The following is a 24549-nucleotide window of genomic DNA, read 5'->3' as shown; positions in this document are numbered from 1 at the left end:
GTGTACTTTGTACTTAAATGAAGGGACTAACCTGCGTTCTTTCTCTTGTAGAGACTGCCTGATAGAAACTTGAAAGCCAACCCGAGGCCTGTGAAGGTAGGTTAGGCCGATGCCAGCTTCCTTTCACTTTAGTTTTTAGTGGAAATTAGAATAGAGAAGAAATCTGAAACTCGATAATTTAAAATGAACAATTCAGTAATGAACGCTTCAGGTTATTGTAGGGCTGCTAATGCATTTTTAGATTCTCCATCGCACTCCTTAGAGCCAAGACTGGTGCTGCTTCCGGGCTGTGCATCAATGCAGTTTCTATGAAAACCATGTGGTGTGTTGTTAAGAGCTATGGCCCCAAGGCACATTTTACAGGGTTTTCAAACTTGGTTATTTCAGCACCACCCTACACCCTGTCTCATAAATTAAAAAGCAAAAAAGAAATAAACAACACACACACACATAGGAACTTTTCTTTTGTAAGTGAATCCATGTGTATGTTTTCTTCTCTGTGATTTTCTTCTGTACTTGTGGACCTTCTTAACTTTTTGTAGATTTATTTAAGTGAAGTACTGTTAAAGTATTGCTGAAGAATATAGTAAATATAAATGCTCTGGAATATATATGTGTATGTATGTAAATAATTCTAGTCTTCATTTTGTGGTCTGAAATAGATGATCATCTTTGAGGGTGATGTATTCTCTGGGAAAAAGCACGAGATTCAGACTGATATTGAAGATGCCACTGTGATGTTACTTCCTGCAGGCGTGTCCATCAGGGTCGTCAGAGGATGGTGAGAGGAACACAAAACAAAACCTACAAAACCTGAATTGTCTAAACACATTTTGCATAAATTTGCATCTCCATCCAATAACTTAGGACACCCAAACAAAAACCTCCACCATAATGAGCTCCTCTTCTTTCCAGTTAAGTCCTATAAATGACCACTTTTCTGTTAGTTCTGTATCTCCACCTTCCTTCAGGTTAAATTATCTGACTGTTTTAGTTTGTGCTAGGAGTTGTTTGACGAGGGTGACTCAACATTTCCACAGTAAGAAGCATTGCCTCTTTTAAGGATCACCAAAGATGGACTATCTGTAAGCTTATTTTAGCCTGACTAGTTTACATAGTATAAATGGCTTGTGAGGAGGAATGACAGTTTGTGATGCTTCTCATCAAAGCTCCTCCAAAGATTAATTTCTCCGTGCCAGTCCTATTAATGTGCTAAATATTAGATCCACAGGCTGCCAGCGCTCTGTTCACTGAGTTGGTGAACCTTATTAATCACATAAATTCATAAGCTGCACAAACACATCCATCTTCCAGGATTATGACGGCAAATAAAGTTTTATTTCTGATGCCCTTCTCTGTGCTGCTGTTTTTTAGTTGCTAGTCCTGGGATTTGTGTATGTTTGTGCCTTTGAAGATGCTCCTCTGATTATTAAATTAAAGCAATGTTGTAAAGTTTTGGCCTAGTCCAGATGAAGACTTTGACCTGTCCCTAAGTGCAAATTACAAACCTGTGCTCAGTCATGTTTTAATTTATTGTCAGAAGTCACTACTTATAAATAAAAACATGAAAGGTTACTGGTTTGTAATTTTGGATTTGTGGGTAGGTTAAAGTTTTGTTCAGGCATTTATCTGAAATTAGGTGTCCTTGGCAAATATGACCTAAACTGAAGGTGAACAGTACTGATAAACATTCCTTTTCCCTATTTAGACCACAACTCCTAGGATTTCTGTTTTTGCTGCAGGGTATATTATCTCATGACTTCTGTTGACATGAAATGCATAACTAATTTACTTGGACAGAGACGCAAGAACAGCGGTCTTTAAATGCTCCATTTATATTTTAATAATTTGAAATTTTGAACCTGTATTCTGTTGAAGGATTTAAGCATGCTGTTTTATTTTTTTTAAATAAACAAATGACTCCAGCGAATCAACCCCCCCCCGCCCCAGTCTCCATCTCCATCTCCATCTCAATGCATTTTGGAATGTACGCAAGGTCTCATATTTAATGAATGACTTCCATTTGTGTCCATAGGCCTAGCTGTAGAGATCCTCTTTTGCTCAATTATTTATGCTGTTTTGTGTAACTCTGCATCCCCAACAACAAAACAGGAAACGAAAACAAGGACCTCTGTGTTGTAGTGTTCTAGATATTTACTACTGCAGTGTTTACTGTATGGTTGTACCCTCATTTTAGCAAACCTTCCCCTTCATTGTCCAATTCCTACTGGAACTACATGTATGGTCTGAGCTCTAGAGATTGGCCCTTTCTGACATCCATTTGCAATTTCATTGGACACTTCAGAGAATATACAGAACACAGCAGAGTTGAAACAGTTCACACAAGATAACTAGTTTTGTGTTGAACATGACACAGCAATGCCCCCAGTGCAAAGGGCCTGTGTACATCAGTTATTTTATTGTTTTCTAGTGCAGATTTAAATTGTAAAGAGTTTGTACAATATGATAAGTGGTGTTGCCATGACATTACTTCCCCGTTCCAGGAGATTTGCAATTAAATGCTGGTCTTGCTTGGCAATATTTTGAGGCCTAACTGATGCCATGTTGTCATGTTGGCCACATATGAGTAACTGATCCCGTTAGCATCAAAGTGGATGTCTGCGTTAAATCAGCCAATAAGCCTTTAATGAGGCACCAGCTGTTGCTTGGGTCAATCAGTAAACCCCTGCCGGTGTACAGAATGTATGAATAATAAAAATAGAATATTTATGAAACAGGACTGTAATTAACATCTCGAATTCCTAAGGTAGGGTACAGAACAGCAGTGAACAGGTGAAATTCATATACACACACTTATATATATAAATATATACACACACTCATACAGGCACTTAATACAGTAATCTTGAATTGTAAGTATGATTTATTTTAAGCTTAGCAACCTAAAAACACTTCCTTATTTAGAACCTTTACTAAAGTACAAAGGTGTCATGTTTCTTTCCAAGCACTAACTGTTACTCACTTCAGAAAAAAAAAAATGTCCTGGCAGATTTTTAATTTTTTTTTTTTATCACTTGCTTTGAGGTTGTTATGATGTGCAGTAAATCATTTAATAATTCAAAAGAGAGACAGATTTCCTTTCCTTTTTTTAACGCTGGCAATTCATTTCTGCTTTCCGCCCCGTTGTGTGGGGGACGGTGATTGCATACGCTGGCTTGCTCAGAGCCCTGACCTGTGAGGCTAGTCTGGGTAACAATGTTATCTTGCCGTGTCAGGGAGTTGTGTGGTCTCCATGGCGGTGCCTGGCTCTGTGGGGTGAGGAGATGGTTGTGAGACGAGTTCTCTCCCTGTTCCCAGCTGGCTGTTATATGCGGAGCCTGGGTATCGGGGTCCCTGTGTGCTGCTGGAGGAGGGGGATACGGTAATGGAGAGGAGCACAACCATTCTCTCCATTGGCTCCATCAGAAGAGCAGTACAGGTATGTAATTAGTGATAATTAACACGTGTTTTCAGTAATGTGGCTTGTGCTGCATATTTGGAATGCTCTACATACATATTGGCCTCAAAGACCAAACAAAAAGCAGACATGAGAATGAATGTCCCACTCAGCACATGAAGATAAACCCAGTGTCCCATGTTTATCACTTATCAAGGCAGTGGTTCACTAGGCCCCTCTCTGGAAGTAATTTGCAGATGACATATAGACATAGAAAGCATGCATTCCTGATTGATTGGGCTGCTGGCTTATATTATAAGGTGAACCATGAAGATTATAACCCATAACCATAATGTTATAGTAGTTGTACATAGTTTTTGTGAAGATCATTGCAGTGTGTGTGTGTGTGTGTATATATGTATATATGTATATATATATATATATATATATATATATATATATATATATATATATATATATACATACACAAGACAAACAAGAACATCTGAGAGCATATCTTCTCTGTAGAGTGTCAGCATTCCACAAGAAGGAGACGGTTAGGGGGGTCTTGTTTGTACAGGCCCAGGGCATGTGAAATACATATGAGGAAACATATGAGGGAATGGGCAACATCTTGGAGTGATTAAAATCAATACAATGATTACCAGTGATATATGACATTGAGATTGAAAAGGATGGAATATTCTGTCATGTTATGGGATTTTAGCATAAGATAACCTTCTGGCTGGATAGTAGACTATAAGTATGGGGTATAACTTCTCATCAAACACATCAAAGCACAATAGAGTGGGCAGGATTGAACAGGATGGCTTCTAAAAGGGGGATTTCCTTTTAAAACTTGATTTGTGGTAAATTCTTTTTTAAGGCTGCAACACATTTGTCAGTTCTGTACTCTGGAGTTAGAAGTCCTGTCTTGAGGTTCTTCCACTTTAAACGACTGCATGCACTTCATCCACATCCATCTCTTTGTCAGGATCATAGCATTCCTGAAATTGAGTTTCATCCTGTGGGAAAGAAGAAAGGAGCCCCAAAGTGCTTCCAAGGAGAAGTTGAGGACTTTGAAAAGCACGGAGGGGGGGCTGAGCTATCCTCTTTCACTGTCAAGGCAGGATGGTAAGAGAGTGTTTTCTTATATAAGTTTAAAATGCTAAAACTGACTAAGAAGAGGGGTTTGAGTATTTTCAATTTGCAAAATACACAAGAAAGCCTTAATAATGCAAACATCTGTCTTCTTGGTTAATCAAACCCGACTGAGTCCAGTTGGATATTGGCGCTTGTCTGACAAAATGGTAAAAGAGAAGACCTTTTCAGTTTGACCACTTGTCAGGGAAGCTTGAATAATTCAGCAGTTCTGAGTCTGTAAAGAGGTTGAGCCCATGAGAGATTAGTTGACTCTCCTGCAGAGTCGGAGCACTTCCTCATTCCTAACGTGTGGCTGTGCAGAAGTGGCGCTTCCTATGTTGCATTGTGACTGTTCCTTTCACGTGTCTTATCAGACTAACGCCCACGAGGACGCAATGTTTGAAGCGAGAGATCCTGACAAAAAGCCATTGAAATGCAGTTTCCTGGTGACTCACTGAGCAAAGGATCTGAGTGGTGAACTCTATATATAGAGCCACGCCATTAATGAGTTGTGGTTTTCTATTCAACGGAGTGGGAACAGAGGCAGCATAAAACAGCCTCACAAGGTTACTCTGAACCTGTAATTTAGCTTGATGGCATATTCAGGAATAGATCTGAATATTGCCACAGTTAAATTAATAAACCCACAGTTTAATCATCGATCTTGATTCGTAGTAAATAGAGATTAAAGCTATAGGCAGAATATTGGAACACATCACCCATGCAGAACAAATATATATTTTAAATATGTGGTAGAAATGTATACGTTTCATATGCCCAAATTCACCCTTTTTTTGCATGTTTAAAATCTGTGGGACACATTTCAAATATATTTTAGTCTGCACTGCTGGGTGAAGGCTCCCCAAGATGTTTCCACTCGCTTCGATCCACAGCTTCTCTTTTCCATGTCATGCTTCCTTTTTTATACATGTTGAAAATATATTGTGGAAGTTAGCCTCACTCTTAATTTTTAACCTTTAAATTAAATATAAGGATTACAGACTAAAATATATATTTTAAATCTACAAAATGGGGGCAATTTTAGTATGTGAAACATATACCACAACACCTTTCTACCAGAAATTACAAATATGTATGTGTTGTGTGTGGGCAGCCACAGAGCATGTTGTTCTTATTACAGTATGTAAAATTAACTATTGTTGTTGAGGTGCAACCACATAACCAGAGCAATTTGTTTCTCTCCTGCCAGCTGCTCCTCAGTTCGAGTGCAAACTGATTTCCAATCGACACCAATTAACACCTTGCTGTAAAACTCTATTTGAATAATTGCATAATGGACTCCTGCAGAACCCTCTGCCCAGTTTGGAAAATAAAACCACTATATAAATTCCCATCCGGCCCTTTAATTATATGGCCAAGAATCAAGAATTAATTGAGTGTTAAAGTGTCATTGGAAGCATATTGCTACATAACAGTTTACTTAATTTGCTCAGCTTTAAGTAGAAATTCATGTTGTTTTTAAATCTAAATTCTTTCAAAAATATTTCGATACCAGCAGTGATGGTTTTGAAACAATTATGATTTAAAATATTGACTGATAACAGAAGTTGAGAACCTGAAGCCAGGCCTGGCTGTAGCAGCATTAGCCACAAAGATTTCCTCAGGAAAATCAATCAATTCTCCATTAGTCCGTGCGCTGCTTTCAAGGTGGTGCCTCGGCTGGCTATATTACATTAAAATGTGGAGTTATTTTGCTGTGTCAGCTCTGACAACCGTGAGGGCGGCGTTTAACCAGAGAGAGGTTCCTGCCTGTTGTGTACAGTGGGGTTGTGCAATGCCATGCCAGTCCTCAAAAGGTCACAGGGTCACCTTGTTTACATTCTACCAGAAATTACCTCATTAACGACTTCCTTAACTGGGCAATTTTATCCCAGCTTGGAAGCTATTACTGTTTAAACAAATTTGTAACTAGGACCGTGCATTTATTTTGCATAACTTGGCTTTTTAAACTGTATTTCAGTCATGCAAAATGCAGGGCTCTATCTATAACGCTTTGCTGGACTTTAGCAACTGCAGTTGTGAACCAGGTCTGCAGGTTATGGTCTTTTCTGCATTTTTAACATAAGAGAGCCTGTCATATGAAGCCCTTGGTTAGTCCACAGAGTAGTTTTACATGTTGCCTCATTGCCAAACTACTCAATGAAGAATCTTGAGAATAATGCCTCAGCTTTTACTGTATTTTTTCTCATGTCAGATCTTTCAATTTGTTTCTCTTTCCTTTATACTTGTTTTCTTTGCTCCAGCTGGCTTGCCTATGACAAACCCAATTTTGATGGAAATTACACTGTGCTGGAAGCGAACAGCCCTCGTACACCAGATGCCTCCAAACCTGAAGTCAAATCACTGCGCCCTCTCAGAATGGTAGGCTCAATGCACCGGTCTCCCCAGTAACTAACAAAAAATAATTAAATGCTTATTATATTTGTTATATAGTGGATGGTAAAACACTATTTGCTGATAAATGATAGATGTTCTTTTAACCATGTTGCTATTGTACTGTACTGCACTGTAATAATTCCTCTCTTAGCTGTGTAATTAAAATGCCGTTCTGCCGTTTACTAACAATGCTGCTGAGATATTTCTGCATTTAATATAATTAATGTCTGTGCTTCTACTTCTGGCAGGGTGGACTTAAAGTACAGAACCCTATGGATCCTAGGGTATGTATTACTATTATTATTAATATTAATAATAGACATGGCAACATTTCTCATTCATAGATATAACTGCCTATTGTTAATATATGCCATATTGTAAAATGTCTTTGTAAAGAGATTTCAGATGCTGCTCACTACATTATACAATAGTTAATTCACTGATTGAGGGTGGGATGTCTCGTGGTGGCAGTGCAGTTTGTTGAGAATGTCCCCCTTGTCCTAGGTGGTTGTGTATGAGAACGCCTCCTTCGGCGGGAGATCCAGAGAGCTCGGCGATCACACCCCCAGCCTGGCTGCTCTGAGGGGACTTCAGGGAGTGGGGTCGCTCCGGGTCACTGGCGGCATGTGAGTCACTGCATCCTGCTTTCCTGTGGCTTTCTGGGTTCCTCTTTAACAGCAGTAGTTATGTCCTTGCTGAAGTCAGATGACAGGATATTAGCGAGGGCTCGACTTATTTAGGATTTGTTTTTAAATGTTAAGGCAAGGTACTGTCCCTGTATCCCCTTATTTAATAGTGTCAGCACCCGTTCTTCCTACAAGAGCATTCTGGTTGTGAACATTAAAGTGTGCAAAAACTGGTCTTGCTGTGATTGTTTTTTTTGAGGTGTGTCGACTCCACAATCGATTTCACAATTCAAGGGGACGCTTCATTGCTGTGGAATGTTACTCTTTCCAGTAAAAGGAAGGGAGGCCATGGAGCTCTACCTCAATCATACTAAAACAAACCACCTCCCTCTGCAAATAAGAAGGCAGTGTGATAGTGAGGAGGACATAAAAGAAGCTGATAATTTTGCTTGTTAATAAATTCCCCCCTATTTCTGAAAGGCTATGATTACATTTTGACCCTCCCAGTCTCCTAGTAAGAGAGCATGTTAAAGTGCTTTAAAAAAGTAGAGTAAACTCCTCGCCACCTCCGTAACGTCTCCAGGCCCGCGCTCTCGTCCCACAATGCACCGTTTTCAGCAGCTCCTGGGCTTTTTGCTTCCTTTCAAAAGATTAGTCACGTCATCTTCATGTCAAATAAGCTTGTGTGAAAGGATACGAAGTGCAGTGGTGCTTCAGACTTCGCGTTACTTTTGATTTCTTGAATTAAAGATCAGTTCTGCTCCGGTGTCTTGAACATTCCTTGAAGATTTGAGAGGCTTCAGATCCCACTTGCAGCTGTAGCTCACGCTCTCTGGTAATCGCATCATATCGATAAAGGCGATCCATTCTTTTCAGACAATAATTGCTCAAGGTTGCATGTGTTTTGGTCTATTGGGGTCACTTGGTGCACTACCTTGTAGACAATCGTAATTTCACATTGATCTTATCAACAGAAGGAAAGTTATCATTATCAGACGTATATATGTTACAAACTACTAATTAATGAGGTTAACGGTGCGCCCTTTATTTTTATGTGAATGTTTTTCTCTTGGCACGGCTAACCAGGGTTATGTTTTTGAAAGGTCGTTTATCTCCATTTTCCATTGTATTTCACAGATGGGTGGCCTACTCTGATGAAGGCTACAAAGGAAATCAGTATTTGCTAGAAGAGGGAGACTATTCAAACTGGCAGGCATGGGGCGGATCAGAAAAATCTCTGCTCTCGTTGCGCTACATCCAGGCCGTAAGTTCTGCCGAATACTGCTGTAAATCAAGCCTTCAACTCTATGCAACACAGTGCCACCCCTGTGATATTTAAAACCTATCCTGAGCACTTCTATCAAAGGTGCACACTGTACAGACACCAGGTTACACTGGTGCGTTCCAAACAGGAATAGAAGCTGTACGTGAGGTGTTGAAAGTGGGCCAGGTTTTACATTAGCCAGTGACACGACCCAGTTAACTGACAGCAAGCGGGCTCATATGAGACGCCTCTGACAAGCGCTTTACAGAAATAGATCCGGCTCAGCCTCCATCACACGAAGCTTCCACCAAGTTATTTCTGAGGGGAGGCTTACATCTGCAGTGTGTTTGTTATCCATGTGAAGCTCAGGCACACTAATTTAATACTTTTAATTATTTTTTTCCACTGTAATTCACCGCCTAGTATTAGTTCCTGAGTATATACCTTAAAAAGACCAAAAGGATTAATTTGCAGTCTGTGGCCTCAGGTTCCAACCAGTTCAGAAGTGGATAATTTAAAATGTATGTTCCAGTGTGCATCGATCTATAGTATATCCCCTTCTCAGTGTTTTAAAAGGATAATGGGGATTTTTATTATTGAAATATTTGTACCGCTTTTTACTGAGCATTCAGGTAAACGGGGATCCAAGGCTATGTACATTGGTTTCCCAGAAGTGAACTCTATTTAACCACACGATCCTAACAACATCTTCTGTAAACAGTTATAATGTTCCATTAGCAAGCATTAAGTTGCAGGTGCATATATGTAATGATGAATTTGAAATCTGTATGTGCATACAGCCCATTATAAGATGACACTCCAGTTGTAAAAACACAAAAAGAAAACCACTTTCAGGAATCCTAATCATCATCAGTTTGACCTGTCTGCTGTTTGGCTGGTTTATGTGGGCTGAGTACAATATCCCTCTTTGCTCAGCTCTCGCCCCCACCCACACCGTCTGTTGAAGTTGTCACGTAACAGAACTCTAAAATGCAAGTACCTGTTCCCTGTCGCCCGCCTGCGTTTTCAAAGAGGAGCTTAGATGATGACAGTGGCTCTGTGAGTTGTTCTCCTCCCCTGGATAAAATGTTTCATACAGAAAGGAAATGAAAAATACTTTTCCCAGATACTGCAGGAAGTTGACGAATTTCCCTGAGCTCCAGAACTGATTTACTTATTGGACTGAATCATGAAAAACACCTGTCCGCTGGACAGCAGGCAGCACAAAAACACCTGCCTGTCTGAAGTCTGCACACTACCCCACAACTTCCAACTAAAATACAGAGCATCCCAGTACTGCCATCACTCAGGAAATACCTGCCAGTGATTTGGAGTATCGTTATGAAAACATTATGGCCTTGAGATACAAATTATTCCAAACCACTGAACTCAGATTAAACAAGTAGCATCAGTATTGGTGACATCATTACAGTAATATGTGAAGAATTCTTCCTCTGACTTCCTGCCATCAGCGCCTTGAATCTCAAACGCTTAACATTCCATTAATAAAACCGTTATCAAGCCTATCTCTCTTGCCAAGGTCCTCTGAGAAATGTAACTTTCTCTACAATGAGATTTAAAACCTTTAAATAAGATGTGTTTCTTGTAGAATCTAGATGTCTTCCACATAAAGGGCTTTAGGAACGGTTGTTGAACTGTATGGTATTGTAAGTCTTAATGAGTACATGTGACGTGTCTAAAACATTTGGAACACAAACGTAGCATTTACATCTGATCAGTGCAAGATTATCCAGGGATAAGCTATATGTGACTGCCATTTTTGTTTTAAGAAGCAGGTTTTCTCCACTGATTTGGAAACGCTTCTGAGATCTGAGAAATGGAAAATATGTGAATGTGAAGTGCTTGGTGAATATTGTCCCAAGTTACCCTGATGACTCAAATGCACCTCCCACACACACACCAGTCTCTGGCTATCTGTTTTTTACACTCTTGAAGTGAAAATATGTTTAGGGTTTCCCAGTGCTTATGAGATGATTACTTCCCTGTCACAGAGTGTTACTGATTTTAAACCCAGCTGTCTCACCGCTTATCTTGTTGTCAGGAGCTCATAGAGCCTTCAGTATCACTGATTAAAGGACTGCACTCAGCAAACGCCGAGGAAAGCGATATTTCTGACCTTGACATGCCAGACCTGGACAGTGTGGGCTGTGCTGGAGGAGTCGACTCCATCCATGTGAAGAATGGCGTGTGAGTACACCGAGCGCCACTGAGCGAACGAGAGGGGGGGTTTGTGTGAACATGACAGCAGCATATATCTGTCTATCCAGCGGCCCATAGGGAGGCGGGGACAGTAGGAGAAAGAGTGATTGGGACCTCATTATCAATATTGTTTGGACACCATAACATTAATGAATGTACCCAAAACCATAACATAGGCTTAACAGTATGATTATCCACCTTAAACATTACAGACCTAATGTGCTTTCCTATTTAACAAATATATGATTCCAGAACATTTCAAGAAAGGTCCAAGTCCCACTGTATTCAGGCAGCTCATAATACAGTCGTTGTGATTGGTTGATCGGGTTGTACGGTTTCAGATGGGTGGCGTACAGTCAGAAGTTCTTCTGTGGGAAGCAGTATGTCCTGGAGAAGGGGGTATACAAGAGTCTCCTGGACTGGGGCGGCTCAGACAATGCCATCAGATCCATCCGGCCCATCCGACTGGTGAGTACTGGCAACAACTGAGCGCTATATGGGTTGTTGAAATGGATCGGACCCTGTTCAGTTTGTGCCACTGCATTAGGGAAGTACATATTATATAGAAGTCCCGAGAATGACAATAACAAGGATGTAAATGAGAGTAATATACATAAATACATACACGAGGGATTTGCTTTATCTGCAAACACGAAAAATGGTGGAGAACTGGAGAAGTTAGTCTCCCAAGCATGCCTCTGGTTTTCCCTAATATTGTGTATAATCAACATTACTGTGTGAGATTGAATAATCAGGATTTGTTCTGAGTATTTACACTTCTGCATTTTAAGTGGAATCCTGTACCTGAATAATATTGTTTAATTTCAGGAACCCCTTGGCAGAGACGAGTCCCAGTTCTTGGTATGTATCACATCAAGAAAAGTAAAATAAATAAGTGTAGAATTAAAGGAAAACATTTTAATATAAAATAAAAGTATTTAGACTATTTAAGTATAGTTATTGTTAAAGTGCTACTCCTACAGAACAGAAAAGTAGAATAGCATTTAAATTTCACCCAAACTTCCAGGGTAATACATTAAATATGCAAGTGTATCGAAAAGCTTTCCCTTGTAGCATGAATAGCTGACGGAAAGCACAACAGAGATGGGAAGAGATGTGATGGCCATGGGAACAAAAATACAGGCTTTATTCCTCATTTCATAACCAACTCTGCAAACCTCACTGCAATCCTCCACTGTGACAGCCTACCTCTGGAATTTGGTTCATATTGCATTCAATTGTTGTACAATATATAATATTACTGACTCTTTAACTTTGACCTAAAAGAAGTATGAAAGCTTTGCCAAAGAAAGGGACAAAACTATGATACACTATATAAAAAGGCTAGTTGATGTATAATGAAAAAAAACTAAGTGACCTAAAAAAAACTTGTGGTGCAAGTTCTTACAGTAAAGCATCAATGCCAGCGCTTGTGGGTTTTGTCTTTTTGTAGCTCAGAGCTTACAGTGAGCCTCATTACCACGGCAGCAGTGAGGAGTTCGAGGCGCAGGTGCTGGATTGCAGTCTGTCAGTTCCCAAGTCGTTCAGGGTGATCCGAGGATGGTGAGTGTCTGAGAGCGTGGGACGAAACGCAGAGTAACAGAACTGCAGCGCTGCATGCGTTTTCACACCAGAGGAAGTTCAGAGACTGCTCAATAGCAGCATATGGGTATAGTGTGAAGTCTGTACCTCTTTGCCCTCTTTGTTAAATGCATTGAGAAGTATAATTTGCCAAAGACTTTCCTTTGCTTATGATTTACACAAGAGATGAAGCCTCCTTTTAATTCTTAGGCTTGTGTTTACATTTACTCTTTTACACTTTGCCCCGATACACAATTCATGAACTATGTAACTTTCCTGGGAGCAGTTACCAGATGGGATTGTGCATGTTATAAAGCACTAATAACAGTTGGCACACTCGCATTTCCTGTATTCTCGAAGAGCCCTAAAGTACTGCATCCAAATCACATTTCCTAATTTTTTCCCCCGAGCCTTGCGTAGTTACCTGCCATATCTTTGTGTGTGTTTGTGCCATCAGTCTGCTTTGGGAACCTGACTCACTCTGTCCCTATTGTCCAGCTGGCTGCTCTTTAATGATAAAGGCTTTGCTGGAAACCAATTTGTGCTGGAAGAAGGCCTTTACCCGGATCTCACTTCTTGTGGCTGCGTGGCAACATCCATTAAATCCCTGAAGCCCATTCCCTATGTAAGTCAATCTGAACTGTGGGAGCACCCGTTTCAGTTCCAGTGTACATTTTATTACTCCTGTGTTTTCTTTGACTTTTTTCTATAAATACTGTCCACATGGGTAACAATGATACATTACTTAATTTATTTGACCACAGTTACCTTCTGACTAATTAATTGTCAATTATTACTCACTTAAATGGTCAGGGTGGATAGTTTTTGTTTCAGCGACTGTTTATTCCACTTCTCCATTACCCAGAGTGTAGATGGCACAACTGTTGAGAGAGACCCAGGCCCCTAACCAATTTCTCCTCTACTGGTTTCTGTTTCCAAGAGCTTCTCGGACGCCTCTGTCAGCCTCTTTTCTCTGGATTCATTCGAAGGCCAAGAGATGGTCATTCAGGATCCCATGGAGACTGTCAACAACTTCTTCACCCAATCAATCCGAGTCAACAGTGGACGGTGAGTAGTTCATGTCTTTTCAGGTCTTCTGGGGAATAGATATTGACTTTTTAAATATCTAAATATCTCCCTGTGGTTCTCCGGTCTCTCCAGGTGGGTTGTGTATGAATATGCCAACTTCAAGGGACGGCAGATGCTCCTGAATCCTGAAGAGTTTGGCTGCTGGAGTGACTACAGTGGGTGGAAGACCATTGGCTCTCTACAGCCCTTGGGAAAGGTGAGATCTCCAGAGAAACCCTTAGCCCCACAGACTGCTGCTTCAGGAACACTTTGAGAGTAACATATCCTTGACAGTCCTGATATGGTGATTTTTAAAGACTGGATATGAGTGAAATAATTCAGAAGAGGACCCAGCCTGGCCTGGCATGTCCAAAATTCCCCAGCCCTGCTTTTCATTGTCTCTTAGTTATATTGAGGTTTCTAAGAATAGAACAAGTTAGTGTAAGACGTATGTTTTGCTCTAATGTTGCTTGTAGACTGCAGATAATTATTATTATAGTGTGCTAGGGCGGTCCAATTAAATAATGAAGCTAAAACTCTCTGGAGTCTGATCTCTTAAACATAAGAAAATTACCTCTAATTTCTAACTCTGGTAAAAGCCAGAAGAAACAAAGGAAGAATAATTGAGCATGTCAATTAAGTCTGAGTGTTTTCCTGCACTTGGATGGGGGAGATGATAGAGAGACGAGAGGCGAACCAAAGTCTGGTTTGTTTGCTGAATGGAAAGAGATTGTCATTAATTTCGCGTCTTCATCTGCGCACGATCCAAGTCACGCCTCAGGGTAGATCTGAGCGCAGTGGAGTGTACAGCGCCAGCCGTGAGCTCCCATCCCGGGTGAAACGTGCCAAGAGCAGGGCTTGTCAGCAGGAAGTGGCGCGGCAGCGAGAATCTAGGAACGGGAGAATGAAAGTGAAAATGCCTGCAGGGATTGGTGACCTGTCACTTGTGATGTGCATTGTTAAGCAAACTGCAGTTACATTATATAAAACACAAAAGTTGAAATAACTAGAAGAATTATGACATAATTACCATAACACTGCGTTTACAAGTTTAAGTAATGATGAGTGAGTTTGTTTAGCACACTGACTCATCAGCTATTTTCACCCCCCCGTAATAGGCCAGCTTTCTTTTGGTTTTGGCTGTATCAGGAACCACATTTTTTGTTTTTAAGGAAATGGTCTACCATCAACCCTATTCTTAACTTTGTTAAACTCAGTGGTGAGGGGAAATGTCAGAGTTTAAAAGATCAGTGGTCCAGTCATGTCTTTCTCAGCTGCCACAATAGGAGTGATTAAAACTAACAATCCCAGCATTCATTCACAGTTCATTTTCCTTATTTTCTGGGGGGCTTGGTCTGTGGGCTGCTATCTTTGGCTTAAAAAGGCAGGTTTTTGTGTGGGCATGTATGTCACATGATCAATGCCTCAGCAGCTTATCAGGCTTTCAGCAGTTTTCTGTCCAAACCAAGAATTTATAGAAGGGGGCTTTATTGTGGTGGAGAACTGAAACCTATTTGTGCCTATAATTTTAATAAAGAGGTAGTCATGATAACTCTTGACTTCCTAGATATATAGTAATGCTTGCTGAAAAACACACAGCCCTTTCATTTGTCTAAATTGTTTTTGTTGGTGTACAACTCAAATTTTAAATTCACCAATAAACCTGAATACAAGCTCAGCCACATTTCGCTCCTAAAGGATATTGAATTGAGTCCGATCATTAAAGGACTGCTTAGTAGTATTAGAGTGCAAGCCGCAAGGAGACTTGTAATTCTTTTGCCAAATTATGAATACAGAGGATGTGTAAATACAGGGGGTCATTTTCTCATCCCTGGTTTAATGCTTATTACATGCATTTGTCTTGCTTTTTGTTTACTCTCTCCTGCAGTCCTGGAAAACTAATTTTACAATAAACAATTAAGGTTAAGAATCAGCCGAGGGTGTATCACATGAGAGGACCAAACATTGTTCACACTCGTGATGTCCAGACACCCAGGCAGTTTCCTGACAGAAGAATTCAGTAAAAAAGCAGAGGCTGGCTATTGTAATGAATTCCAGTCATCCCTCTTGTCTTTGGCATTGACCGTAGTGGAACAGAACGGTATTTTTTAATCTAGAAAATGCAATTCCATTGAATGTGATTCCACTGAATCATATCATTGTATAGGTTATGTTTCATTCTAAAATCCTGACCCTGTCTGCTGTAGCAACCTTCAATATAATCAGCAGTATGTCAGCCTCTATTTGAAGTTCAAGCATGCTGAGAGTGTTTTGTCCTGATTTCTATAGCTGAATGTGTAGACCTGCAGCAAAGCAACATTCCTCGATTGGAAGTCCTAATTGGGGGTGGGGAACTTAACCTCAGTCATTATGTCCCTGATACAGAACATATCAACTAAGAGGAGTTTATGCATTTCTTTTCATTCTAAGCAGGTCTGCCCTTGTGGATCTGTGGCAGACTGGTTTCTCCAAGTAAAATGTAAAAACTTTGTGATTAATGAACAGGACAGAACTCTTAAATCTTCAGATATAGATGTAGCCATATGATATACCACTGTCTAATGCGATTTTAGATTCCACCAAACTCTGATTCAGCCATGTGAGATCAATTAAATAATAAATGCAAATCCCTTTATTTCCCCAGCCTAAGATGTACATCCGGCTGAGAAACCGAGCCCTTGGCACCCTACTGACCAGTGAGGCTGTGATGGAGGAATCCACTCCAGCCATGGTCTTCCTCAGCCCTGCAGTGGGGACACACACCCAGCTGTGGAGCGTCCGCCAGGGTCTTCTCAGGTGCAAGGTAGGAAAATGCCAATGCTGTCCCTGGGTCACCCATGTAGCGTAGGTTTCTCATCCCACTACGTAAAAGCTTTTTCTAAACCAAGGTTGAAACCGTGTGTTGCAGGCAAACAAGGCATGTTTGGCGGTGATTGGAGGGAAGGACGCTGCGGGGGGGCGCGTAGCACTGTGGCCGGAGCACGGTCGCGCCCATCAGAGGTGGCGGGTCAACGAGAACGGGACGATATCCTCACACCTCAACCACCACCTTGTCTTGGACCTCCGAGGTAACGCTCTGCTCGGGGAAGGGAAGGGGTGGATTCTGCACTGTACACTTTCATAACACAGTGGCTATATTGTACGAAAAGGAGGAACTTGCATTTTACCTTTAACTTGAAGGGAGTAGGTCTTGAACATTCAGACTTTCATGAGAGGCATGATTCAAGTCAGTACAGAAATTCTGCATTCATTTGCTTTGTTATGGTGACGGCATTTAATAATTATCCAAGTTCCATTCAATCTAGTAATGGAGAGCTAATTGAGGTGAACAATTCTGCAAGTACTTACGCTCAGATTTAATGGTTTTGTCATCCTTTTTATTTCAGGTGGAAAAGGCTATGACAAGGATCACCTGGTTGTTAATGAGTTCACCGCAGAACACCCCACACAGTACTGGGACATTGAAATCGTGTAGAAGGGGATTTTCGGGAGCTGGCGCGGCTTGGTAGGGATACCTCGGGGGTCCAGCGATGAGAGGAATTCACTCAGTGCTGTTCAGAGGGAGCAAGGCCACTAAGTCCACCTGCCTGGGGCACCGGGTCACAGATTGGTAAAGTAGAGTTTCGTATGACACACAAGTGAATGATGGGAACCAGTGACCGGCTGCCCATCAGTGCACTGGGAGCTATGAGCCACAAAGACCCCTTTGAAAAACACTCATCTCTTTTCCTATCTAATCTCAGGTTGCAGGAATAATACATCGGTGGCCATTTTATGACATGTTCAATATAATTGTAAAGTACCAGTTAATAAATGCAAGGGTCTTGAGCACTTCAGTGAATATTACGAAGGTGACCATAAAAACAGACCTGATGGTTTCATCTTCAGCAGTTCAGCTCTAGATTGATAAACTACACTCACCTGGTGGCCCATTTTATTTTTTACATCACTGACCAAAAGCTGAAGGACATGGAGACCAACTTCCCCTCCCAGCCCTGACGTGCACAGTCTCTCGAGCAGAACACCCCCAGCATTTACCTTCAGCCGTCTTGTTAGTATTATCTACCAGGACCTTTCACCAGACCTCCAAAATAAGCGGCAGTGCAAAAAGGATTTTATATTTAGTGCCGTTTTGTGTTTTTTAAACCGATGAATTATGCTCTTCAACTGCAGTAGCAAATTTGCACTATGGAAAAGACTTGCGATTTGCATTTGAAAAAGCTTCCTGAAACAGCTAGATACATCTTTCCCCGAGTTTGTCCAGCGAACAATCGCTTATTGTGGAACTACCTGGCAGCTCCTAGTGCATCTCAGGGGTACTGTGTAAAAAATGGGTTGTGATTTATAGCTATTATGAGTCCCTCTCAATGACGGAGATAAAAGCCGTTCCTATTAGCTACTGCAGTACTTGGAAAAACACCACATTTCCCACACTTCCTGCTGTTAGACCACTGCAGCCTTTTTTTTGCTAAACAAATGGTGTTCAAGTGTGCTTTCTGAAAAATGCAAAAAAAGGGTCATTTCACTGGATATAAAACCACAAAATATAACGTTCAGCAATAGATGTGAATATTTCCTGTGACATGTCTGTATATTCCTGAAATGCTTATGTATAGTATTGCAAGCTGTTAATGTTTTATGTCCTTTATATAATTTAGAACTTTTTTTAAGTATTAAATGTAGAAGTTTCATGTAATTTTGCATAAATATTTGAATTCCAAACAAGTGTTTTGACCACAGTTGTTTTCTGCCTGAGACCTGTAATTAGTACAAGCCACCATAACTGTATATCAGTGTTATCTATGCTGTATGTGTGGAATATAGCCTTATCAAATGTGTACATAGAATGCAAATAGACTTGTGTAAAAATGTGTATTCGTTTTTAAAAAATAAATATATATTTTACTTGCAATGGGTGATGCACATCTTCATAGACTTTTCCATGTAAGTTTAAGCCAGGAAAATAGTTTGAACATTCACAGACACCACATAAGGCATTAATCTGCTTATATGATCTCTACTGAAATACATACATTTTATATTTTAAAATAGATCAGCCTATTCTTAACATTTTCCATCCCAATGCTTTTATAAACCTCCAGCAAACACTGGCCACAAACACGCTTTAACTTTTTAACTCCCGCTTTATTCTCTTACAGAAACACAGGGTCTGCACACACTGCAGTCACAGCTGAAAACTAACCTGTTCCACACAGACATCAAACCCCTGAGAGGGAGAGGGAAAAAGACACCCTAACCACTAATCTGAGCCAGAGATCTGAGCTCCTGCAGGCTAGCGTAATGACTCAAAACCAATACCACAGCAAACTGCCTTGTCAGAGCAAGCGTCTGATCTCACTTTAGAAAGCGTTACTCTCTTTTCTTTCTAGCTATATTTATAGTTATTTATAGCAGCTACAGTACGGCATACAAATATAATCACATAGATTATAAAAAACAGCAACTGCTGAAATAAGAACAGATAAAATGGGATCTATTGATACAGCTGCTTTACCCAGCTTTTATGAACTGACATGAATGATCCCCACTATCATGTATGATCTATATTCTGTCTCTATATATATACATGAGCTGTATATATACATCAAATAACAAATGCAAAACCCAATACAAGCTTCTTAAAGATATTAAAGCACATGTGTAGACAGAGTAAATGACCTTGAACAGTCGAACACTGCAGGGCCAGGCTGTGTGTGTAGCTTTTGAGTTCTGCTAGCAGACGTGAATCAAACCCTCGGTCCAGAGAGCCAGGGCCAGGTTCTGTCTCTCGCTCTCCTGCTCCAGCAGCAGGTCCCTCACCGGCACCGAGTCTCGGCTCAGCAGCTGCTTCAGAGCCCCCAGGTGGGAGAGGGGGAACTTCAGCCCTTGTGCCTGGGAGTGAAGAGAGGGGATCAGTTTCAGTATTCCTCTCCAGGCATTGCCTAACCTTTCTTGATCAATTTAATTAAAAAAGCACTGTAAACCTCTCTGACTTTTCCGTGTCTTTGCCATTGCAATCATGCAGCGGTTTGTAATGGGTTTGGCAGGCTTGGAGAGTGTCAAGATCGTTCGCACTCGCTGGCATGAACACTGCGCTCGCCTGCAGGGGAGTGGGGGGGGTGTCCAGTTATTTACCTCGGAGGGATGGTCCTGGTGGCCATTGCCGTCCTCTGGCTGCCCCATCATGTGCGTCTCCCTGTTGTTCCTCAGCGAGTGCAGCAGGTACACCACCAGCTCCGCCGGCTCGTCCTGCACACAAACACGCCACAGACCTCACTGATCATGACCTCGTTTAAGTCACAGTCTGTTCAGTGTCCTGTGTCTCCCCTACGTTCAGAGACCACAGCCTTGGTCATCCATATGATACTTAATGACCTCACCAGGCCTCCACTTTCACTCTTGGCCTCCACCGTCCCAAACAGTCTTACCATCACTGCTTCACTACGCTCCACTGACAGCAGGACATGGTCTTGGAACAGGAGTCGCACCGTATCATCCAGTGCCGGCATCTTCCCATCTGTGACATGGAGACACATCTATTTAGTTCAGAAGAATAACATTAAAATGGACAGCCTAAAATTGCGATGGCTGGTGCCGAGATGGTCTCGAACCCACCTGGCATGACCTCGGAACCGTCCTCCAGACAAGGGGGCAGCCTGCTGGATATGAAATCTCTCTTCATGTCCATCGATCTCAATTCCTGCCCTTCCATGTTGTCGGCGAGGCGTCGCAGAAACCCTGCCAGCTGCTTGGCTGTGGAATGGGATGAGTTTGTGTCCTGGATGAGTGATGATAAAGAGTATTTTCTAATGTGTAATCTATGCAGTACTGCTGTTTAAAACCAAATTCTTCAGCACCTTCTATTCCTTTCTCACCCACAAAGTGCTGAGAGCTTATGGTTCAGGCCAAAAAACAAGCCGCAGCAATAAGAAGGGGCTGTGATTGCAGAATTGTGCGTTCCACAACACTATGGGCCCTTTCACTGCAAACTGGGGAATACAACAAGATTTATCACAACCCTGCCAACTCATAAATCAAGGGACAGGCCAGTGTTTATTGTGCAAACTACGTATCTATTTTGGAATGATCTTTAGACTAAATTCCCAAGCAAATTTGGATTATCCAGACATATGCGGTTATAAAACACGACCTGCTCAGACAGGTGTTTCAAAAGCTTGTCATCAACATTTGGGCCAAGCTGTAGTAATGGATTACACAGTAAAACGAGACTGCCTGAAGTATTTACAAAATAATACGTGAAGAAAAAAGTAAGCAATCTAGTTCAAGGGAAACCTGAAACACAATTAATGTATTCTGAAACTCAATGTAAAATAACTGCAGTTTTTTTTAATTTAAATTACATCAAAACATGAACAAAAGTTCAAAGACAACTATTACTCCTTACACTTACTCCGAGCTTACAATTTAGAGTACTAAGCCCTGAAGGACAAATACATTGTGTTAGTTGATATTTCATTGGTGCAGAATTGTGGGACACTGTCTTACCATCAGTATGTTCCTGGGCAGCCCTGCTCTCAACGCAACGTCGTTCCCAATAGAATCGAGCACAACGCCAGGCATCGCATCCATCAGGAAATCTCCCCAAGACCTTAGAAAGACATGGAGAGAAGAGGTAAATCCCCCCGAGCCACAAACACTATCTGAGTTTTCTTGTCGACAGCTATTCCATGCAGGGGGTTTCCAGAAATTACTGAATCAGAAAACCACAGACTTTAGTGGAAGTTGCTATTGTTTCTTATAGTAGCTTTCATATATAATGCTCTGACTATGATTTTGAAAAGCTGTTTAAAAGCTGGTAAGAAAAAAACATCAATATGATCTTCAGTGATGCTATAATGTATGAAAAACAACTGGATTGGTATTAACTTCACTGCAGTATCAGGTTTAGTAGTAGGTTTCTCAAACACTTGCACAGTACTGGAACAGCAATATATTCTGGATCAAGGCCACCCTCTAGTGGCCTCTCAAAGAATGACCATTAAAATTCTGTCCGAGGACGTTTAACGTTTCCCACTGAGCTCCTGATCTATGACTAGGTCTATGGAGTAAACTTTCTGATGGCAGTATTTGTATGCTTCCAAACTGCCACATCCACTCCCCCCAATTAGGCAGCTAATGCCTGTGACCCCTGTGACATATTTTTGACAATTATTTCAGGCTTTTAAAGTTGTAGTCAGCATAAATCCACATTCTGTGAACTCATGTGGATGTGAATTGCTTTGCAAGTGGGTTTTATGAATGTGGGGTGTCATATGAGTGTATACAAATATGTTTGATTGTACAGGTTTTGGTCATTCGTTCCCTTAAAAACACACTGAATTAATAGTCTGTATGACACATAGATATCTTACATGCATATCAATATTTTTGACAGGTAAATGGGCTCTTGGCTTCATGCATGTTAGTCTATTTGTTGCAGTGAAACAATCTCCTGTCTGTAGGATGGAGTGGAGGGGTGAGAAGCAGGCAGAGAGACGTGCTTACATGTTCTGGTAGGTGCTGATGGTTAGATGAGTCGAGTGTTCAACTCCAGCCGGGGTGTCAGCCTGATGGATTACACCTCTTGGGAAATACAGCAAATCCCCGGCCTGCAATGGAAAGAAAGAATTTGTAATGTCGTTTCTCTGCAGAGAATTAAATGTCAGGTCCAGGATGTCTGTAAATATTCCTGTAAGCAGGGCTAAGCGCAAAACACTTTTCAACAAGTAGTAACGGCTTTTTCTTTTCTGTGTTTGCGGTACGTTTTGAATTAGATCCATAAGCACCGGCCTATAATATATATAAAACATAAATAAATAGGACTTGTGTACCTTCAGTATAAACTCGTGTGTGGGGCTGCCAATGCGCTCCTCCGTCTCCAGGCTGTACTCTCGAGGCAGGGGCACCGTGGGCTCATAGAGACGCCAGTGCTTCTCTCCTTCCAACTGCAGAATGAACACCTTGGGGGGGAAGACACACAACAGACTCAAAACTATTCTTTAACATATAAAGCTTTGGAAGAAATTAAGAGACCACTTTCTTTTCTGAACTTGGAGTGGTCTCTCATTCTTTCCAGAGCTGTATATTTGGACAAAATATAAGGCAAGAATTTTGATTACCCATAGGATGTTGTGACTAGAAATGCCCTACGTATTACACTTTAAAATGATAATGAATACCTGGTCATTTGGATTCTCTTACAGACATCAACTCTAAGATCTATAATATGAGGCGCATCTCATGAGCTTTGTGTGGGAAATTCTTGGAGGAATTAAGATCTGCTACACCGAATGAGCTCCTCTGTAACGCAGTCTCACCTCGACATCATCGTAGTGTGGCGGCAGCCCCTGTCCCTTCTGTGGTGTGATGTAGACGTTTGACCCAACCAGGGCGCCGAAGAAGCACTCCAGCTTCTCCTGAATCCTCCACAGTTCGTCCTGGATTAAAGACACCAAGTGAACTTAAGGAATCTTTTAGGGGTGATTATTTCTTTACAGATAAACGAGTGACTACCATTCCTTCCTTCTGCTCACCTTGAACCTCTGGGGCTGATGAAACTGTATCGTGGCCTTCTTGGTGTCAAAGTCCTTTTTCAGTTGGCTGTAGTTGACCTTGCCATCTTTGTTCAACACCTTCTTCTTCCCATTGACACAGCGACAGATGTTGAGATCCCTGCCGTATTCGAGCGCTCGGCCACAGAGGCCCTTCAGGTCCGAGAGCTGGAAGAGAGACTGGTAGTAAGCGGCCAGGGAGGGGTCGTTCCTCTGGAGGAGCAGGGGTTTCTTCTCCCAGTAATCCTGGAAGAACGGCTGAAGCCCCATGGGAGAGATGAGGCTCTGGAACAGGCTGGCCGGGCTGTCAAAACTCAAGGGCGAAGGCACATCGGTGGAGGCCTCGTCTGTCTTGCTTCGCTTGGAAGGAACATCTTCGTTGCAGATCTTTGATGCAGCTTTTTTCCCTTTCTTAGGCATAGCTGTTCAAAAGATAGATTGAGACTTACTTACATCATTTATTTTAAGTATAAACCAGCACAAATACACGCACAGGAACAGATTATTGCTTTCTGGTTACTTTGAAGCTCTGGTGCATCTATTGTCAGTGACTAATTTACTTCACTTAGGTGCGATTCAAATAAGACCAGCATGAGAAGCCCTGGACATCTATTGACCTTCCCCAGTAGCCTGCAGTGGAGTGAGCCAATGAAAAGAGATACTGTCAAACCTGCAGTCAAAATAATGGCTCGGTAATCAACACCACATGAGAGTTTTGTTAAGTTTGACACCTTTTGTTTATTTCTGTACCCCTACATGCCATGTTGGTTACATTTAATCACCCACAACTTCCCATTCTTTCCCACTTTAGTTTTTTAATGTAAAGTTGTTGTGGTGCTGGAAATCTGCTCACTTAATTACCCATATGTGCAGATTCCCGTGTTTAAAGTGTTACATTGGAGGAATGGCAAAATCCAAATAGGTTTATGTATTGTGACAACACCGCAATCATACATAAATATCTGGATATAATGTACCTACGCAACGAAACATACTCGAATAATAAAAACGCCGTCAGCTATTAAATAAATGAAATAAAGTCACTTACTCGAGGGTAAACGCGAACACGTGTGTGCGTGTGTGTGTGCGCGCGCCTGGAAAGCACGCCGGCGGGAAACAACGCGCAGCGGCTCGGTTCCGCACGCGCCGAGGGTCTTGAAGTGATTTTATGCGTGTTTTTCTTTTAATTTGCCTGCAAAATGTATTTAATGACACTGAAACCCACCTTACAAGTTAATGGGATTTTTTTTATTTAGACATAAAAATGTGTGTGGTATTTAATGGATAGTTTAACAGCTTTAA

At 41.3% G+C, this 24549-nt stretch overlaps 2 protein-coding genes across 3 annotated transcripts in view; one reads left to right on the top strand and one right to left on the bottom strand.

The window, feature by feature from the left end:
- Window positions 1-18608, top strand: part of LOC136746751 (uncharacterized) — a 34782-nt gene extending 16174 nt beyond the window's left edge. The window contains exons 5-22 of one of the 2 annotated variants that reach the window (XM_066699479.1): window positions 52-96; window positions 663-781; window positions 3319-3439; window positions 4392-4531; window positions 6805-6922; window positions 7186-7221; window positions 7442-7563; window positions 8701-8827; window positions 10890-11035; window positions 11389-11515; window positions 11876-11908; window positions 12501-12610; window positions 13127-13253; window positions 13569-13696; window positions 13790-13913; window positions 16341-16499; window positions 16605-16764; window positions 17083-18608. In XM_066699479.1, the coding sequence (XP_066555576.1) occupies window positions 52-96; window positions 663-781; window positions 3319-3439; window positions 4392-4531; window positions 6805-6922; window positions 7186-7221; window positions 7442-7563; window positions 8701-8827; window positions 10890-11035; window positions 11389-11515; window positions 11876-11908; window positions 12501-12610; window positions 13127-13253; window positions 13569-13696; window positions 13790-13913; window positions 16341-16499; window positions 16605-16764; window positions 17083-17171 (2031 nt within the window). In that variant the 3' untranslated portion in view covers window positions 17172-18608. Of the gene's footprint in view, window positions 1-51; window positions 97-662; window positions 782-3318; window positions 3440-4391; window positions 4532-6804; window positions 6923-7185; window positions 7222-7441; window positions 7564-8700; window positions 8828-10889; window positions 11036-11388; window positions 11516-11875; window positions 11909-12500; window positions 12611-13085; window positions 13254-13568; window positions 13697-13789; window positions 13914-16340; window positions 16500-16604; window positions 16765-17082 lie in introns of those variants that run through there. The other variant, XM_066699480.1, reaches the window with a different exon arrangement.
- Window positions 18609-18820: 212 nt separating this feature from the next.
- Window positions 18821-24465, bottom strand: riox2 (ribosomal oxygenase 2). The gene is made up of 10 exons (XM_066699482.1): window positions 24296-24465; window positions 23230-23669; window positions 23014-23133; window positions 22528-22656; window positions 22202-22305; window positions 21203-21305; window positions 20312-20474; window positions 20125-20213; window positions 19832-19945; window positions 18821-19588 (listed from the first exon to the last, which is right to left on the bottom strand). The coding sequence occupies exons 2-10, from the start codon at window positions 23665-23667 to the stop codon at window positions 19430-19432; spliced, it is 1419 nt and encodes a 472-aa protein (XP_066555579.1). The 5' UTR covers window positions 23668-23669; window positions 24296-24465; the 3' UTR covers window positions 18821-19429.
- Between the last annotated feature and the right edge of the window lie 84 nt (window positions 24466-24549).

This window comes from Amia ocellicauda, chromosome 3 (genome assembly GCF_036373705.1).
Source record: "Amia ocellicauda isolate fAmiCal2 chromosome 3, fAmiCal2.hap1, whole genome shotgun sequence".
NCBI classification, from domain to species: Eukaryota; Metazoa; Chordata; class Actinopteri; order Amiiformes; family Amiidae; genus Amia; species Amia ocellicauda.
This window is presented reverse-complemented; position numbering and strand designations above follow the sequence as displayed.